This window comes from Meles meles, chromosome 6, assembly GCF_922984935.1.
Source record: "Meles meles chromosome 6, mMelMel3.1 paternal haplotype, whole genome shotgun sequence".
Classification (NCBI taxonomy): Eukaryota; Metazoa; Chordata; class Mammalia; order Carnivora; family Mustelidae; genus Meles; species Meles meles.
In genome coordinates this window covers 85,149,984-85,170,732 of record NC_060071.1, presented here as the reverse complement: position 1 = coordinate 85,170,732, position 20,749 = coordinate 85,149,984, and the positions used below count along the sequence as shown (strand labels likewise).

Here is a 20,749-nt window from a genome sequence, read left to right as displayed (position 1 = left end):
TAAGTGGAGATAGTGATTGTGAGTGAGTTGTTCTGGGTTGGAGGTAACATTTGGGAGTTTTCACTGGTATATGGATGAGATTTATATCCATGAGGTATTAACAAAGAGAATAGAGAGACCAACTAGAGAGAGAAAAGCCAGGGCGTTCAGGACCAAGACTGGATGGAAAACCAATGGAGTCACAAAGCCAAGAAAAAATTAAAGGAACGGTGAAATACTCATTGTAGATTGTGGAGGAAATGTAGCAGAATTACTGGACATTGTGTTCATTTAAGGTTGGTGATTACAAATTTATAATGACATTATTTTTCTTGATTGTGTAAATCTTATTTCTTAGTTACTCCCTGTTGACATGGATTCAGACCTTGGGAAAGTTATGGTTGTAGTGGTAGCCTGGGGGAGCGGGGGGAAGCAAGGGACTTTTGAGGGCCTTGCTCAAAGAAGGTAAGCAAGTGCTGTTGAATAACCATAAAACTCAGGTTGAATTCAAAGACTGATTTGATTATCTGTCAACATAGGGTTTTTTTGAAAATGATACTAAGAAATTCTCTGTCGGGATGCCTGGGTGCCTTAGTCAATTAAGTATATTTTCCAGATGCTCAGGTCATGATCCCAGGATCCAGGGTCCCATATCAGGCTCCCTGCTCAGTGAGGAGTCTGCTTCTCCCTCTCCCTCTTCTGCTGCTCCCTCTGCTTGTGCGCGCGCTCTCTCTCTGTCAAATAAATAAGTAAAATCTTAAAAAAAAAAAAAAAGAAAAGAAAAGGAGAGGAAAAAAAAGAAAAGAAAGAAGGAAATTCTCTGAAAGCACCTGGGTGGCTCAGTTAGTTAAGTGTTTGTCTTTGGCTCATGTTCTGGGATTGAGCACTGGGTCAGGCTCCAAGCTCAGCAGGGAGCTTGCTTCTTCCTCTCTCTCTGCTTGTTTCTCCCTCTCCCTGTCACTTCCCCTGCTTGTGTGCTCTCACTCTTTCTCTCAAATAAACAAATAAATAAAATGTTAAAAGATAAGGGGAAAAAAATCCCTGATCTACAATTGAAGAGACAGTTTTAAGGTATTACCTGTTTATATTATAACGACGGCTTTTTTTTTTTTAAGATATATTTATTTATGTGGGAGAGTGTGTTTAAGTGTTGGGGGAGGGTTAGAGGGAGAGAGAGAAAGCAGACACTTAACCGACTGAGCCACGCAGGTGCCCAACACAGATATTTTTAAAAAGCTACTAAAGATACGCACTAAAATTTGAAGGAAAAATAATTCCACTAGTACATTTAGAGTACTACCTTTTGTGTTATTTGTAGCTCATTTAAAGCTTAGTTTGTGCAGAGAAGTTAGAATAATATATTTAATGTCATATAACTGAGATTTCTTCTAAATGTAGATCATAATATTTCATATTTTAAGTGTTGATAAAATATAGAGGGTATTTTTGGTACCTCACAAATTCTGCTTTTGATTATATAGCAGGTGTTAGACTATTCATAGTAGGGAAGGAGAGCTAAAGTTAATTAGCTCAGTGTGGTGCCAGCATATAGACCTAAGTGTTCAATATATATAGTTTTACTTAATTTTCATATCATCCATATAAATTTGGTATTTTTTAGATGTTATCTTTGGTTTACCAATGAGGAAACAGGATCACAAAGGTTAAAAAGTTGTATGTGTTATCCTTATCTATTAAACCCCAGATCAGCACTTGTTCTAATAAAACATTAATTGAATAATGTCCCTGGCCTACAGGACCTTTTAGGGTAAATAAGAAAATAAAGTGATAGATTAAATAGTGTGGGCACTATTTGTATGAAGTTTTTAGGAACATGAAAATACCAACTTAGTGATTTGGTGAGGTTAGGGAAGGTTTTACAGAGCAGTTGATGTTTAAGCTGTGTATTGAATAGGCATTTTTTTTTAAACATGGTTTCAAGTTAATGCTACTACCTTAAACCGTTGCTAACTTGATATTTTCAGCAGTGATGAGATTAGGGTGTGAGTATTTTCCTGGAAACAAAAGCAATGTGAGAAATACTACCTAATATGCATGAAGACACAGTGTTGAATTGCTGTATTATGTTACAGTTTTTATTTATGATTTTGTTAATACTTTGATGTGAAGAATTTAGTAATCCTAGGTGTAATATGATTTCTTTCACTACAGATGTCCTCCTCGCACTTTCTTACCAGCCCTCTGCAAAATTTTTCTTGATGAAAGTGCTCCAGACAATGTGTTAGAGGTGACAGCCCGTGCCATCACATACTATCTGGATGTATCTGCAGAATGCACCCGAAGGATTGTTGGGGTTGATGGAGCTATAAAAGCACTTTGTAATCGTTTAGTTGTGGTCGAGCTTAATAACAGGACTAGCAGAGACTTAGCTGAACAGTGTGTAAAGGTAAGTCTTAATTATGTACTTACTGGCCCATTTGAAGATGACTAGAGAATAAAAAATAGATTTTGCTAAAGAAAGAAAATTCTTTCATTATTCTTACTTTATTAAGAGTGGTTGACAGCAGTGGACAAGGACAAGATAGTCCTTGTTGCACCCAAGAGAATCCCGTATAGCTTGGGAAAAGAAATCTTATCTTCAAAGGAAAATTGTAGGTCACTGGTAATGCTCTTCTGTGCTGGCTCCTGGGTTTCCAGTAGCTTTTGAGATCAGTTATCCCTGTTCTTAACCAAAATGATTCTGTATGACAACAACCATGGCAACTAATGCTGATTATTACAGTCAGGCATTATGCTAAACACTTTACATGTCTTCACTCACTTAGTCTTCATGACAACTTTATATGAAGTAGTTGCTGCTAATATCAGCATTTCTATTTTTTATTTGAAAAAATTTAGGCATATTGAGGTTAAGTAACTTGGTTGGTGGTGATAGAAATAGTTTATGACAGAGCCAGAATTCGAAGATTAGGAGTTTGAAATTAGGAAGTCTGGTTGGATGGCCCATGGATTTAACTATTTTTTTGTACTTCCTTTAGAGTAGCTATTTTGTGTTATTCCTGGTGGGACTAATTTATGAACTTTATGTGACTTTGAAAGCACCCGTGCTGGGTCAGTAGTTTAATAGAACTACTTGATGAGCACATTTAGACTTTACATGTTTTTTTGTTTATGATTCCGGTTTCATTCTTGTTTAGATTTTTCTTGCAGTTTTCAAACTTTCTGTCTCAGGATCCCTTTACAAGTTTTATTGAGGGGCCCTCAAAGAGCCTTATGTAGGTTATATTTATTTATCTTTACCATATTAGATATTAAAACTGAGAAATTCATTATCTGAAAATAACAGACTCATGTGTTAACATACATTTTTTTTTTAAAGATTTTATTTATTTATCTGACAGACAGAGATCACAGGTAGGCAGAGAGGAAGACAGAGAGAGAGGAAGGGAAGCAGGCTCCCTGCTGAGCAGAGAGCCCAATGCGGGGCTTGATCCCAGGACCCTGGGATCATGACCTGAGCTGAAGGCAGAGGCTTTAACCCACTGAGCCACCCAGGCGCCCCTTAACATACATTTTTTTTTTTTAAAGATTTTATTTATTTATTTGACAGAGAGAGATCATAAGTAGGCAGAGAGGTAGTCAGAGAGAGTGAGAGGGAAGCAGGCTCCCTGCTGAGCAGAGAGCCCGATGTGGGACTCGATCCCAGGACCCTGAGATCATGACCTGAGCCGAAGGCAGTGGCTTAAACCACTGAGCCACCCAGGTGCCCCTAACATACATTTTTAATGAAAAATTACTTCCTGAACAAACAGAAAATTAATGAGAACAGTAGCATTTTAAAGCATTTTTGTATGTCTCTTTAATAATGTCCGACTTAATAAGTCAGGTCGATCCTCATGTCTACTTGTGCATTCAATTTATTGCTATATCACATATAGCTTTTAAAAAATCCCACCTTACACTCCTGAGAGAATGAGAATGAAAAAGATAATTACTGTCATGGTATTGGTATTATGAAAAAAGTTTTAACCTCATGGATCTTTGAAGATATCTTCTCGACACTTCAAGAACTGCTGTTATAGGTATTAATGTCTTGATTTTCTGCCTCTGTGTCTGTAGGTTTATTTTTGTCTCTTTACTCAGATGAAGTGGTATCTATTTTCCTGTTTAGAACTTTTTTCCCTTATTCTGTCTTTTAAAAATTTAACTAATTAATTTTAGAGAACATGAGTGTATGAGCCAGGGGCAGGGGAAGAAGGAGAGATAGAATCTCAAGCAGACTCCACACTGACTATAGAGCCTGACTCAGGGCTTGATCTCATAACCCTGAGCTCATGATTTGAGCTGAAATAAAAAATTGGACACCCAGCAACTGAGCCATCCAAGTTCCCCTCTGTCTTATTCTCTTGATCATATTACTTCATGTTTTTTATAGGACTGTGATTTTACTCCATTGTTTATTCATTGACTTATATTATTTCAAACTCTGTCTTGTCTTTTACACCCTGCTCTCCCTTTTTCTGTTTCCTTTGCAGATTATTGTTATTAATTTATTCTTAAATGGTAGTATTTTCCACAGTTTTTTTTTTTTACCTTCTTAAAACTACAACTTTGCCTAGATAATCCCATGTATCAACATCAATACCATTCATTTGTATACGGCCCTCATGTCTTTATCTCTAGCCTGACCTCTCTCTTGAGTTCTAGACTCCATATTCAAAGGCTTGTTGGACAGCTCTAGTAGCCGTTTGAATTCATGATCTTTTACTACATGTAGTTATTTTAATAATTGTCATTAAATTTACCCATTGTAGGCAGAAACTTGTGCTTTATCCTTTCTTTCCTTTTTTCAACTCCACACATGTAATAAATGGTCAAGTATTTTTAGTTTATTTCCTTTTGTTTGTCAGTGTTGTTATAGCCTTAGTTAAGCTGTCATCCTCTCTTGAATATTAATGCTTCAATTTTTTTTTTTTGCATTTCCCTCTATATTCTCCCTCTGGCCCACTCCCAGTTATTAACTGGAATTTTGATCATATTATTTTTCTGCTTAAAACGTTTTTCTGGTCTCAGCTGGTACCAAAAATTGGGATCATTCCCTGTATATTTTCAGACCACAGTGCTTTGAAACTAGAACTCAGTCAAAAGAGGAAAGTTGGAAAGAACTTAAATACATGGATGCTGAAGAGTGTCCTACTAAAGAATGAATGGGTCAACCAGGAAATTAAAGAATTAAAAAAATTCATGGAAAGAAATGAAAATGAAAACACAACTGTTCAAAGTCTTTGGGATGCAGCAAAGGCAGTCCTAAGAGGAAAGTATATACCAATACAAGCCTTTCTCAAGAAATAAAAAAGGTCTCAAATACCCAACCTAACCCTATACCTAAAGGAGCTGGAGAAGGAACAGCAAATAAAACCTAAACCCAGCAGGAGAAGAGAAATAATAAAGATCAGAGCAGAAATCAATGAAATAGAAACCAAAAGAATGGTAGAACAGATCAACAAAACTAGGAGATGGTTCTTTGAAAGAATGAATGAGATTGATAAACCCCTGTCCAGACTTATCAAAATAAAAAAAAGAGAAAGGGCCCAAATTAATAAAATCATAAATGAAAGAAGAGAGATCACAACCAACACTAAAGAAATAGTAACAATGATAAGAACATATTATAAGCAGCTATATGCCAGCAAATTAGACAATCTGGAAGAAATGAATGCATTTCTAGAGATATATAAATTACTAAGACTGAACCAGAAAGAAATAGAAAACCTGAACAGACCCATAACCAGCAAGGAAATTGAAGCAGTCATCAAAAATCTCCCAACACCTTTGTGCAGTGGCAGTATCGTAGCCAGTGAGGTTTATCCGAGGCATAATTATTGCTAATTGAAAAATCTCCCAACAAAAAAGAACCCAGAGCCAGTTGGCTTCCTAGAGGAATTCTAGGAGACATTTAAAGAAAACTTAATACTATTCTCCTGAAACTGTTCCAAAAAATAGAAATGGAAGGAAAACTTCCAAACTCATTTTATGAGGCCAGCATTACCTTGATCCCAAAACCAGGCAAAGACCCCATTGAAAAGGACAATTACAGACTGATATCCCTGATGAACATGGATGCAAAAATTCTCACCAAAATATTAGCCAGTAGGATCCAACAGTACATTAAAAGAATTATTCACCATGACCAAGTGGGATTTATTCCTGGGCTGCAAGGTTGATTCAACACCAAAAATCAATCAATGTGATACACTACATTAATAAAAAAAGAACAAGAACCATATGATACTCTCAATAGATGCAGAAAAAGCATTTGACAAAGTATAGCATCTTTTTTGCTCAAAATTCTTCACACTGTAGGGATAGAGGGTGCATACCTCAATATCATAAAAGTCAGCTATGAGAAACCCACAGCGAATATCATTCTCCTTGGGGAAAAACAGAGAGCTTTTCCCCTAAGGTCAGGAGTACAGCAGGAATATCCACTATCACCACTGCTATTCAACATAGTACTAGAAGTCCTAGCCTTAGCAATCAGACAAAAAAATAAATAAATAAAAAATAAAGGCATCCAGATCGGCAAAGCAGTCAAAGCCCCATCCTTTGCAGATGATATGATACTTTATGTGGAAAACCCAAGACTCCACTCCAAAACTGCTAGAACTCATATAGGAATTGTACTGAATACTGACAGTGTCAGAATATAAAATCAGTGCACAGAAGTGAGTCACATTTCTATACCCCAACAACAAGACAGAAGAAAGAGAAATTAAGGAGTTGGTCCTATTTACAGTTGCACCCAAAACCGTAAGATACCTAGGAATGTCGAACCAAAGAAGCAAAGAATTTGTACTCAGAAAACTATAGAATACTCATGAAAGAAATTGAGGAAGAAATAGAAAAACATTCCATGCTCATGGATTGGAAAAACAAATATTGTGAAAATGTCTAGGCTACCTAAAACAATCTACCCATTTAATGGAATGCCTATCAAAATACCATCAATTTTTTTCAAAGAGATGGAACAAATTATCCTAAAATTTGTATGGAACCAGAAAAGACCCCGAATAGCCAGAGGAATGTTGAAAAAGAAAACCAATGCTGGAGGCATCACAATTCTGGACTTCAAGCTCTATTATAAAACTGTAATCATCAGGACAGCATGGTACTGGCACAAAACCAACTCATAGATAAATGGACCAGAATAGAGAGCCCAGAAATGGACCCTCAGATCTTTGGTTAATTAATTTGGTTAATTAATCTTCAACAAAGCAGGAAAGAATGTCCAATGGAAAAAAGATAGTTTTTTTTCAACAAACCAGGTTGGGACAATTGGACAGCCACATACAGAAGAATGAAACTGGACCATTTTCTTACACCACACACAAAAATAGACTCACAGGAATCCATCCAAATCCTTTAGGAAAACATAGCAACCTCTGACCTCAGTTGCAGCAACTTCCTAGAAATGTCACCAAAGGCAAGGGAAACAAGGGCAAAATGAGCTATTAGGACTTCATCAAAATAAAAAGCTTTTGCACAGCAAAGGAAATAGTCAACAAAACTAAAAGACAATCAGCATAATAGGAGAAGATATTTGCAAATGACATACCAGATAAAAGGCTAGTTTCTAAAATCTCTAAAGAACTTATCAAATCCAACACCGGAAAAACAAATAATCTAGTCAAGAAATGGGTAGAAGACATGAACAGATGTTTCTGCAAAGAAGACATTCAGATGGCCAAGAGGCAATGAAAAAGTACTCAACATCACTTGGCATCAGGGAAATACAAGTCAAAACCACAGTGAGATACCACCTCACACCAGGCAGAATGGCTAAAATTAACAAGTGAGAAAACAACAGATGTTGTTGAGGTTGCAGAGAAAGAGGACCCCTCTTACGCTGTTGGTGGGAATGCAAGCTGATGTAGCCACTCTGGAAAACAGTATGGAGGTACCTCAAAAAGTTGAAAATAGAGCAACCCTATGATCCAGCAATTGCACTACTGAGTATTTACCCCAAAGATACAAATGTAGTGATCCAAAGGGCACGTGCACCCCAAAACTTATAGCAGCAATGCCAACAGTACCTAAACTGTGGAAAGAGCCTAGATGTCCATCAACAGATGAATAAAGAAGATGTGGCATATATATATACGTGGAATATTATGCAGCCATCAAAAATTTAAAATCCTGCCTTTTGCAGCAATGTGGATGGAACTAGAGGGTATTATGCTACGTGAAATTAGTCCATTAGAGAAAGATGATTATATGATCGCCACTGATATAAGGAATTTGAGAAGACAGAGGATCATAAAGGAAGGAAGGGAAAAATGAAACAAGATGAAACCAGACAGGGAGACAAACCATAAGAGACTCTTTCTTTTTTTATTTATTTAATTTTATTTTTTTATTAAAGATTTTTATTTATTTATTTATTTGTTAGAGGGAGAGAGAGAGCACGAGCACAGGCAGGCAGAGTGGTAGGCAGAGGTAGAAGGACAAGCAGGCTCCCTGCCGAGCAAGGAGCCCGATGTAGGACTCGATCCTAGGATTCTGGGATCGTGACCTGAGCCGAAGGCAGGCGCTTAACCAACTGAACCACCCAGGCGTCCCCATAGGAGACTTTTAATCTCAGGAAACAAACTGAGGGTTTCTGGAGGGGAGGGAGGTGGGTAGGATGGAGTGACAGGGTGATGGACATAGCAGTGGGTAGGTATGTGGTATAGTGAGTGCTATGAATTGTGTAAGACTGATGAATCACAGACCTGTACTCCTGAAACAAATAATACATTGTATGTTAATTAAAAACATTTTTCTTAAAAAAAATTTTTTTCTAGCTTTAAGAATAAAGTCTAAATTTTCTGTTAATGCCTATAAGATCTGTGGACTCTTTAGTTTTACCTGAACTCCTTAAACATCAACATAATTTGGAAAATGAAAGTTAATTTCTTAAGAAATTTTATTTATTTATTTGACAGAGAGAGAGAGAGAGAGTGCGCGTGTGCCTATGTGAACGCACACAAGGAAGAGGGCAGGCAGAGGGAGAGGGAGAGGCAGGCTTCCTGTGGGGGAGGGAGCCTGATGCGGACTTGATCCCAGGACCCAGGTGCCCCTGAGAGTTAATTTTTCATGTTTTGACATTCAGAGAGTAAGTGTGAGGATTATGAGTAATTTAATAGCAAGCATTTATTTATTTATTCATTTAACGTGTAGGACTTTTGTGATCTTTTGCTAAGTTATTTTAATTGCTTAACTTCCCATGCAGGCTTCACCATTTAAACCTACACTGTTCGATACGGTAGCCATATAGGACATTTCAAATGTGGTACCTGAAAGTAAAATAAGTGTAAAATATACTTGGGATTTTGAAAACTTAATACCTAAAAGTTTATGGGGTGCCTAGATGGCTCAGTTTGTTGAGCTCAAGTAGTTTGGACTCAAGTTTGACTCAGGTCATGATCTCATGGTCATGGGATCAGTCTGTTTAGGATTCTCTCTCTCCTCTCCCTCCCCTTCTGCTCCTCTTCCTGTTTATACTCTCTCGAAAATAATTTTTAAAATTTTTTATTTATTTGTCGGAGAGACATAGTGCACAAGTTGGGGGAGCAACAGGCAGAGGGAGAAGGAGGCTTCCCACTGAGCAAGGAGTTCTATTTGGGACTCGATCCCAGAACTGAAGGCAGACACTTAACTGACTGAGCCATCCAGGCATCCCTAAAATAATTTTTTTTTTTTAAATCAAAGGGAGTTGAGCACAAGCAGAGAGAGTAGTGGGGAGAGGGAGACGCAGTCTCCTCACTGAGTAAGGAGCCTGATGGACTTGATCCCAGGACCTTAGGATCATGACCTGAGCTGAAGGCAGGTGCTTAACCTGCTAAGCCACCCAGGTGTCCCTAAAAAAAATAAAAAAAGCTGTAAAAAAATACATTAAAGAATGTAAAATACATCAGTTTTTAAGATTGATAACTTTAAAATGATGATACCTTACGTGTATTGGGCTAAGTTAAATATAATACTCTAATTTGTTGTGATTTACTTTGTAAAATGTGGTTACTGATAAATTTGGAGGACACATTGTATTTTCTGTGATGCTAGAAATTAAAATTGGACTTACTGTATTCTTTTGTTAATTTTTATTTACTGTTTTAGGTGTTAGAACTGATATGTACTCGTGAGTCAGGAGCAGTCTTTGAAGCTGGTGGTTTGAATTGTGTGCTTACCTTCATTCGTGACAGTGGACACTTGGTTCATAAAGATACCTTGCACTCTGCCATGGCCGTGGTATCAAGACTCTGTGGCAAAATGGAACCTCAAGATTCTTCTCTAGAAATTTGTGTGGAATCTCTGTCTAGTTTATTAAAACATGAAGATCATCAGGTAAATAAATCACCATTATATACTTTGTATTCAAGTAGTGATTTTATAGTGTCCTTTATTTGAACTTTTCAGTTGATGAATTAGAGGTAATTCCATTTTCTTTTTTTCTCATTTCATATTTCTATATGGTCATCTTTTTTGTTTTGGCAGTGAAACATTTTAAATTATGAAAGTGCTACATTTATTTTTAAAATTTAAACATTTTAGAAATACATAATTTTTAAAGCTGCATTATATTCAGTGGTTTGTTGATTCAGCACAATTTTATTGACTTAAGGTAATTTTAATTAATGTAAAATAACACAGTATTTAAGGTCTTTTATGTGTAAATTTTTTTTTTTCAAATTAGCGTACTTTGGAAAATAAAACTTGACTTTTAAATGCCTTTTTACCATCCTGTTAATTATTTTTAGTTGATATTTGTAGATTTTTTTGGCAGAATTGTTCATAATAATAGTTAACATTTACTGCGCTTTTACTGTCCATCTAGTTTCTTTACATTTATCATCTTATTTAAGCTTGGACTGTGAATTATAGGTACTGTTATCCCAACTTTATAGCTAAGGGAACTGAGGCCTTGAGCAATTAAGTAATATCCTTAGGTCATAGAGTTAGCAGAATGTGGAGCCAGAATTAAAATCTAGATGGGTGATATGCTTATATCTTTGCTGCAGCTGCCTTTCTTATAATCTCAGGAATGAAATTAGCAGTATCAGCCCCTAGTCCTTTTTGGGTGAATTTTATCCATGGGCATATTCTTGATATCATTAGGTTTCAGATGGAGCTCTGCGGTGTTTTGCATCACTAGCTGACCGATTTACCCGTCGTGGTGTTGATCCAGCTCCGTTAGCCAAGCATGGCTTAACTGAGGAGCTGTTATCACGCATGGCTGCTGCTGGTGGTACTGTGTCAGGGCCATCCTCTGCTTGTAAACCAGGTCGCAGCACTGCAGGAGCACCTTCCACAGCTGCAGATTCCAAATTGAGTAACCAGGTGTCAACAATTGTAAGTCTGCTCTCAACACTTTGCAGAGGCTCTCCAGTAGTCACACACGTAAGAGTGTTTTTCAATCTTTGATTTTTAATCTTTCAGTAAAAGTCTTTTTGTGTAAGGCAAATCTATTAAACTTAAACATTTCTCCCATTCCCTTTCTAGGATCTCCTGAGGTCGGAACTTCCTGATTCAATTGAAAGTGCTTTGCAGGGTGATGAAAGATGTGTGCTTGATACCATGCGTTTGGTCGACCTTCTCTTGGTGCTGTTATTTGAAGGACGAAAAGCTTTGCCAAAGTCTAGTGCTGGATCTACAGGCAGAATCCCAGGACTTAGGAGATTGGATAGCTCTGGGGAGCGCTCACATCGGCAGCTTATAGACTGTATTCGGAGTAAAGATACTGATGCACTTATAGATGCAATTGACACAGGAGGTCGGAAAATATTTTTTAAAATATAAAAAGAAAACTGTGAGATAGGAATTATATAGGCAATTTCTAGTTTGTAGATTTTAGACAGTATTTTTAGCGGCTGTGTCAGATAATAGAATGGCCAGCCTCTTCTATATCCTCTCCCCTCCCCATACCGATAATTATCAACCTGTTGCATGATAAAACCTGAGTAAATGAAATGAATAAAGGAAACTAGTACCCTGTTGAATTGTATAGTTTTTTTTTCCTTTCTTCTTCTTTTTTGTTTATATTTAAGGCTTAAAGCCTTATGAATCCTCAGTGGTTTAAAAATTTTAGAATATCTTTTCTTAGCAGAATTTGTTGATGGATGATTTACTGCTGTAGAGTTGACCTAAATGTTTAAAATTGACTCCGTATTTAGTAATTGTTAATAACAATCTTTAAATGGTTTCCACTGTAGAAAATTTCAGTATTATTTTGTTGGATTTTTAAAAATTTATTTTTCTCCTTCAAACTTCCAGCCTTTGAAGTAAATTTTATGGATGATGTGGGTCAGACTCTATTAAACTGGGCCTCTGCTTTTGGAACTCAGGAAATGGTAAGCTAATAAATAAAAGCTAGTGTTTTAAATCAAAGATAGAACTATTAATAAGGCAACTTTATGATTCTTCATAATTTTACAGGTAGAATTTCTTTGTGAAAGAGGTGCTGATGTTAATAGGGGTCAAAGGTCATCATCATTACATTATGCTGCATGTTTTGGAAGACCTCAAGTAGCAAAGGTAAAATCCAGGTTTTTAAATTATTAATTTAATATTTAACACTTACATGGTTGCAGAATTAGAATGATATAAAAGCTTTTATTCTGATAAGTCATGCTTCCGTGCCATCTCCATTCACTCCATTCCCCATTGCTCACTATAGGTAAGAGTGTCTTCTTTATCTTTTTTTAGTGTTTCTTAACACAGATATAAGCAAAAAGAAATATATATACTTATTCCCTCCTTTTCTGATATAAAGTGTAATGTTACATGTACTGATTTATACTTTAGTTTTTCATTTAATAGTATATATTGAAGATCTCTTCCTATTGGTATTTGGGTAACTTTTATACATCTGTATACTTGCCCTGTGTGGATATACTGCAGATTTATTCACCTGTTTCTAAACACTTTAATTTTTTAAATTTCTTACTCTTGGCACCAAATAATTTTGTACATATTTGTGATTTTATTTATCATTAAAGCAAATAATTTATTTGCTGACGAATCATAATATCTTTGACTCTCAGATTAGGAAAGGACATTGGAGAATTCTTTTTATAGTTAGAAATTGAGAAGGTCCAGAGAAGTCAAATTATAAGGGTTGAACCAAATGTGTGGATGATCTAGATCTCTAGAATCTTCATAATGTGAAGTAATTTAGCAGTGTTATGGTAGTCTGCCACTAAGTCAGGCACACTTGGATTCAAACTTCAGCTTATTATAAGCAAGATAGTTATGTGGCCTTAGGCAAATTTCTTCAGTTTGACTTGCAGTTTTTTCGATTAAATGTATATACTGTGTGTCGCGTGATTATTGTTATAATTAGGAAAAAATACATAAAAACACATAGTATAGTAATCAGCATATCGTAAGTGCTCACATGGTAGCTTCTGTTATTGTCATCTTTACAGTATATGAAAATTTGGGTTAACCGCTTAGTTTTCTAACTTGGGAAGGGTGTTCTCAAGGTCAAATTCTGTCAATTTCAGTTGGTTAGGTTTTAAAGAGAATAATGCTTGTCAGGATGATAAAAGTTTTATTGACCCATTTTCTTTTGACCTATACTGTTTTACAGTTGTGAGTGTTTAGGTGGGAGAGAAGAAGCCAAATGAATTGTATTTCATCCTAACCCAACTTGATTATATGTCAGCCTACAGTGAGCAATAGCTGCTATTACTAATAATGATAGGTATGACTCACTGAGCATGGAAACTCTGTGCTAGCCAGTATCTTAGGTATTTAACATGTCTTATCATTTAATCTTCATAGATTCTTCTGTTTTAATTGATTCGAAGATACACCTCCACTTCCCCCATCCCTCTCCATACACATTTTAACATCTCTTAAATCGGAAAATGTTGTATAATTGCTGTTGATTAGATAGAAATTGCAGCATAGTTATCATTACCTGTTCATGCAACAGTAATAAAAAATCCTGTCTTATAGAGAAGCACTCAGAAATGCTGCATCTTTAATGCTCTTTGTGGCACAGATAACGTTTGTAGAAATACAAATATTGATTTTGAATAAAAATTAATTATGAAGAATTGTGCTTAGTATGTGAAGTTACAGAATACCTTATAGTTCATTTTCTTATCTATTTTTATCCGTGTAATGTGTGAGAAAAAAAATCTAAGTTTAAAAATATTTTTTCAGTAAGGTTAAAAAAAATTTGAAGCAATGAGAAAGCACATTACAGAATTTAACTGGCATTTTTTTTTCTTTGTGGTAATTAATGATATATCTAATAATCTGTGGCATCCTAGATTAGATAAAATGCTGAAGCATTATGATTCTGCAGTTGGCTTTTTTAGCCAGTACTGTGTACTTTCCAGATGTGTGTACGTATTCATTTATATATCAGCTATATCTGTTACATCATAACAAAGTAAGAAAAACTGCGGCTCTGAGGCTGATGAGAAAAACACGAGATGTGTTCTCTGTTCAAAAGACCTTAGCAGTCTGCTGGGGAGAGAGTCCATTGTCCATTGAAAATTGATGAACAATGTGACTTAGTATTTCAGAGATAAATTTTGTAGTACATTCTAGGAGAACTGATTAAACATGGTAATTGGCAGTATATAGGAAATGAGAAAGATGATTACCATGTCACAAATGTACACTATTACCTCTCTGTTACGGAAATTGGGAGGAGGAGTTTGAAGGAAAAGATTATAGGTTCACATATGAATGTACTTAATTTGAATTATTAATAAATAACCAAGTGAAATTAATCTGTAACTTTTTCAAGATCTAGAGAGACCATTTCTGAGGTGATTTGTGCAAAATAGTGCTTTCAATTGGTGCCTACTCAATTAATTTTGAGTCCAAAATCTGTGGGTACAGTTTGAGGATTACAGAGTTGGATTTTGAAATGAAGTGTTAATTCTTATATTCAAACGAAATGTTTTTCTTTTCTAGACTTTGTTACGGCATGGTGCAAACCCAGATCTGAGAGATGAAGATGGGAAAACTCCTTTAGATAAAGCACGGGAAAGGGGCCATAGTGAAGTAGTAGCTATTCTTCAGTCTCCAGGTGAGTGGTACAGTCTTTCCTTTATGCCATCTGCTGTTATTTTTCAGCTTCACTTTTACAAATAGAGCTTCTTGTGTATGTATTAACATTATATAAATGAACTATTGCTATGAAGTCAAGTAATTATATGCCCATACTTTAACATGTTATAAGCCTTTAACAGTACTGCTCAGTGTTCTTTGAGACTGGGTGCATAATTTCAGAATGACAAAACCAAAAGTTTTTTTTTTTAAGATTTTACTTATCTGTTTGTCAGTGAGAGAGAGAGAGCACACACAAGCAGGGGGAGCAGCAGGCAGAGGGAGAAGCAGGCTCCCCGCTGAGCAAGGAGCCCAGTGTAGGCCTCGATCCCAGGACCCCAGGATCATTACCTGAGCCGAAGGCAGACACTTAACCGACTGAGACACCTAGGCATTCCAAAAACAAAAAGTTTAAGGGACATGGGAATGTCATAAAGAATAGTTAGCTGTTATATAGATGAAGTAATTTGACCAAATTTTTAAGTTTTCACAGAGTAGATGAATCTGGAAACTTCATGAAATAATTCCTAGAATCAAGTGGAATATCCAAAATTATTTCCCTAAGTTGTGATTCACTCATTGGTGGAACTGACATTCTTTAGTATTCTTGTGTTTGTTTCAGGCAGCACATGTACTGAAATGAATTGGAATAGTATTATTTTTACAAACACCTTTGATAGATATAGTGTTTTAATTTCAGTTTAATTATTATTAATTGGGGATATTTTTTTTTCTCTTAAGTATTCGTTCGAGGGAGAGGGAGAGCACACACAGGCATTGGGACGGGCAAGGGAGAGGGAGAGAGTGAGAGAGAATATCAAGAAAACTCCCCGCTGAGTGTGGGGCCTGATGCAGGGCTCTATCCCATGACCCTGAGATCACAACCCAAGCCAAAATCAAGAGTTAGATGCCCAACTGACTGAGCCTTGCCGGTGCCCCAGGGATAATTACAGTTTGAAATTCGGTACATCTTAATGTTTTTTTCATTGAAAGAAAAATTTTCCAGAAATTTATTTTATTGAACAATGTTTGTCTGCAGGTGATTGGATGTGTCCAGTTAATAAAGGAGATGATAAGAAAAAGAAAGACACAAACAAAGATGAAGAAGAATGTAATGAACCAAAAGGAGATCCAGAAATGGCACCTATATACTTGAAAAGGTTATTGCCGGTGTTTGCACAGACATTTCAGCAAACTATGCTGCCTTCAATAAGGTAGTTATTTGTAGTATGTGTTTATTGAAAAGGTATGGTAAGAATAAAATTTAGATTAGAAATTTGATTGGAGAGTTAAATCTTTTCTTCTGATTATCTGACTTAAGGAGTTTTGAAAAATCAAAAAGGGTAGATTCCTAATAGTTTTTGTAGCTCACTGAGTATCAACTTTAGAGAAATTTTGGTAAGTACAGCAAACATTTATTGAGCTTTATGGAGACCTTTTTTGGTAGAGGCAATGTGAGATGGTCGTTGGAGATTTACCCAAAGAAATGGGACTTGGCTTTTGCTTACAATACCATTTGTTGCAGGTCCTGAGGAAGATGTGAGTAATAAGAGTAGTAAGTGATAGACTAGACATACCATCAGAGTTCTCTGGGTATATAGATAATTTAACAGTTAACTGGGGTGCACAGTTGGAGAAAATTTTATGCAGAAGTGAGATTCACATTGGGGTTTAAAGGATACTTGGGGATTTTGTAGGCAGACAGATTGCAAGGATCACTAGGGAACTTTATGTGCAAAGGCATGGAGGCATGAGTCAGTCCATCCTGTTAAAAATCCTGATGGCTCTCCTTCTATAGTGTGTCATTTCTGTTCATCTGTTGCTAATACTCTGGTTTGTAGTCTGTAGTTTGACTACTGCAGTTTCCTCTTAATTAGTCTTTCTTTTCTCTCTTGCTCCTTTATAATATGTTCTACATTATAGTCTATTTTATTTTATTTTAAAGATTTTATTTATTTATTTGACAGAGAGAGAGATCACAAGTAGGCAGAGAGACAGGCAGAGAGAGAGGGGGAAGCAGGCTCCCTGTGAAGCAGAGAGCCTGATGGGGGGGCTCCATCCCAGGACCCTGGGATCATGACCTGAGCCGAAGGCAGAGGCTTAATCCACTGAGCCACCCAGGCACCCCTTGTCTAATTTATTTTAAAAATAATAATTACATCACCTTCTGATTTAAGCCTCCAGTAGCTTCCATCTGGCTTTAACTAAAACCTCTTTTTTTTGAAGAGAGAGTGAGGGCTTGAGGGTCCTGGGGGATGAGGGAAGAGGGAGAGGGAGAGAATCTCAAGCAGACTCCTCGCTGAGCACAGAGCCTGGACAAGGGCCTTGATCTCACAATCCTAAGTCCAAATCAAGAGTTTAACTGACTGAGCCACCCAGGTGCCCTTAAAACACTTGGGCGTACAAAGTCTTACATAAGCCCCACACACTTCCCTGAACCTCATTTAGTACTATCTAACCCCTAGCCCATTACACGTACAATAAGCTAGCCTTTTTTCTATTTTTTGAAACACTCCAAATACATTCTTAGGGCTTTTGTACTTCCTTTATTGGAAACTTTTCTTATCCTTAGGTCTTTTGGGTGGTTTGTTGCTTCATATTGTTTAGGTCTCAGTTCACATGTTCCATCCACTGATGTTTTTGTTAATCTAATTTAAATTACCCCTGGGATACCTTTCATATAAATTATGATGTTTTAATGTCTTTACAGAGCTTTCAGTGTCTGAAATCTTGCTCTTCTTTGACTTTTGTTTGTTTTATTGTCTGTCTCCCCTCCAAAGTGAACTTGAGAGCTGGCCTGTGTACAGCTATATTCCTGCAAAGATAAAGAGGTATAGAAAAGGGCTTGATATTCAGTAGGTCCTTAGTAGATATTTAGAGCATGATTGAGTGAGTGTGTTTTGTTAGCAGTTTTAAGTATTTTAGTATTAATGGAGTGTGTTTGGATTAATGGGATGTATTTGGATAGCTCAGAGAACAATGTTAAAAATAAGGCAGACAGGAGGCCTGCAAAGGCCTCTGTGGCCAGTGCTAATGAGCCATACTCCACAGTCGAAGAAGGGTCATTACATACCTGTGAGGATATTTGTCACAGTTGATTTTGTGATTTATGAAGATTCCATTGGCAGCCCAGTGGGGAAAAGTGCCAGAGGAGACCAAGAATGAAAACTACTTAAGGGTTCATTGCAAGATGAACTTGAAAAACAGTTGTTGGGGGACTGGATTGGTTGGAACAAACTCAAAAGGTTGAGAGATGGGTTGTACAGGGATTAGTGACCACTTGTGAGAGGTGAAGGAAAGGAATAGGTGAAGAATGAGTACTGAATTTTTGAGTGATTGAGAATTTGGTTTTGGACATTTTAAGTTAAGGAGGTCTTTAGAACAAGTCGATTTGTAAGATTCAAGTGCCTAGAAGTTGACATTAAAGTGCAGGCAGACTGTTTTTTGTTTTTTGTTTTTTTTTATTTTATTTATTTATTTGACAGACAGAGATCACAAGTAGACAGAGAGGCAGGCAGAGAGAGAGGAGGAAGCAGGCTTCCTGCTGAGCAGAGAGCCCGACGCGGGGCTCGATCCCAGGATCCCGGGATCATGACCTGAGCCGAAGGCAGAGGCTTTAACCCACTGAGCCACCCAGGCGCCCCATGGCAGACTGTTTTAAGTAGGAGAAAAGTGTCAGTAAAATAATTCACTGTGACCATTAAAGTGCTTGGTTTTTATTCTCCTCCAAGTAGGTACAGAGGTGTAGGTATGAGTGGCCCTCTCCTTTTTTTAAACAAAACTTAGAATCCTCTTGAGGAGTCAGCAAGTTCAATTTTGAACAAGATAATTTGGCCTGAATGTTTTAGAGGACTAGCTGTCATGCCAATAAAAGAATCCTGATATATTCGGAGTAGAACTGCTTCATGATAAGATCGTCAGAAAATTATAAAGTATGCTACCATATAAAAAATTCCTTATTAGATGGTTCTTTCTGTCTTTCTTTCTTTTTTTTTAATTTATTTATTTGAGAGAGTGTGTGCATAAGCAAGCAGGGGGAGGGGCAGAGGGAGAGAGAGAAGGGGGTGGGGGGAAAGATTTTCTCAGGCAAGCTCCCTCCTGAGTACAGAGCCTGACTCAGGGCTCCATCCCTTGACCCCGAGCTCATGACCTGAGCCGAAACCAAGATTCAGACACTTAGCTGTCTGAGTCACCTGGGTTCCCCTCGATTGTTATTTTCTTTTCTTTTTTTTTCCGATGGTTATTTTCTATCACTCTTTTAAATGTTTCAGGATTGGGGATTGGAATTTTGGAATTACAGGTAATTTTTTTCTCTTTTGTTAATTTGTATTTCCTAAATTTCTACAATAACCATATGGTACTTGTAAAATAAATAGATAGATAAATGTATGTATGTTTGTATGTTTCAGGATTGTCTAAATATAATTTTAGTTTTAGTACATTCGATGCTGAATTCTCCAGGTAATAATTATACACATTTAATTGTGGCAAGTAAGAAAGCATAAGCCTTAGTTAAGAGCTCAGACTCTAGAGTCATTGCAGAGTGGCTACTTCCTATATGTGGCCATGGAAAAAGGTACTTAACTTCTTTTATCTTAATTGGTTTCTCTCTAAAGTGAAGATAATTACATTGAATTCTCTTTAGGTTTGAGAATAAAAATTAGGTATATATTGAGGTATATGTATTGAGTTTATTAGGTATGTATTGAGTGTTAGCATAGTTATGCCTAATATTTTAGAGGTTTCGGCTCAGGTCATGATTGTGGGGTCCTGGAATCGACCCCCACATCAGATTCCCTACTCTTTGGCTTACCATATTCTATAACATATTTGAATTTATAATCAAATGCTTTTTCACTTGAAAAACATACAGTGTTACAAATTTCAGCTAAAGAAGAGTTGGGATATACATCAAATAGGGACCACATGTTGTAGAAATTCATGTGTCACCTGCCTTTCTTGGACTTTAGTGGGAATTTTGCTTCTCCATCCTTGTGGAAGTTACCGCAAAGTTAACGGTATCTATAGCTCGGTGCCTAGGATATTGTTACATGCTCAGAAAATACATGTTATATGAACTGCTATCTTTTATATAGACCAGTTTCTTTTTAGTCTATTATAATTTAAATGTATGTAAGATACTTGTTTATTTTATTTTAAAAGAATAGGTTCCGGGGCGCCTGGGTGGCTCAGTGGGTTAAAGCCTCTGCCTTCGGCTCAGGTCATGATCCCAGAGTCCTGGGATCGAGCCCCGCATCGGGCTCTCTGCTCAGCGGGGAGCCTGCTTCCTCCTCTCTCTCTGCCTGCCTCTCCGCCTACTTGTAATTTCTGTCTTTCAAATAAATAAATTAAAAAAAAAAAAATCTTTAAAAAAGAATAGGTTCCTTGTTATAAAACTGAGGTTAGTTTGTATGACTTTATTGAGTATCTATGTTCTAAGCAAAGCAGTGAATGAGTATAGAAAGAAAAAGAGCCATGCCAAATTGTTCACGGTGGAAGTATTTAGGGACGTGGGATTACTAGGATGTCTTACTTTCCATTTATATGAGAACATAGTTACATATATTTCTTTTTGTATACATTTATTCAGTTTACTTTTTAACAGAGTGTGTAAAACTTACCATTGGATATTTTTGTTTTCTTTAATGTATAATTGCATTTTGTTTTATTTTAGGTTCTTTTCCTGGCTTCCTAAAATTCT

At 36.6% G+C, this 20,749-nt stretch overlaps 1 protein-coding gene and 1 non-coding gene across 7 annotated transcripts in view; both read left to right on the top strand.

The window, feature by feature from the left end:
• The window catches only part of HECTD1 (HECT domain E3 ubiquitin protein ligase 1), a 97,881-nt gene that overhangs the window by 24,546 nt on the left and 52,586 nt on the right, over positions 1–20,749 (top strand). For all 6 annotated transcript variants that reach the window (XM_046008880.1, XM_046008884.1, XM_046008882.1 and 3 more), the window contains exons 3-10: positions 2,152–2,386; positions 10,096–10,323; positions 11,095–11,376; positions 11,479–11,749; positions 12,250–12,326; positions 12,412–12,510; positions 14,914–15,028; positions 16,088–16,262. In XM_046008880.1, coding sequence (XP_045864836.1) covers positions 2,152–2,386; positions 10,096–10,323; positions 11,095–11,376; positions 11,479–11,749; positions 12,250–12,326; positions 12,412–12,510; positions 14,914–15,028; positions 16,088–16,262 — 1,482 coding nt within the window. The remainder of the gene's footprint in view (positions 1–2,151; positions 2,387–10,095; positions 10,324–11,094; positions 11,377–11,478; positions 11,750–12,249; positions 12,327–12,411; positions 12,511–14,913; positions 15,029–16,087; positions 16,263–20,749) is intronic.
• On the top strand, positions 5,769–5,905 carry LOC123945263. Its single transcript, XR_006819140.1, has one exon. It is a non-coding gene; the product is annotated as a U4 spliceosomal RNA (small nuclear RNA).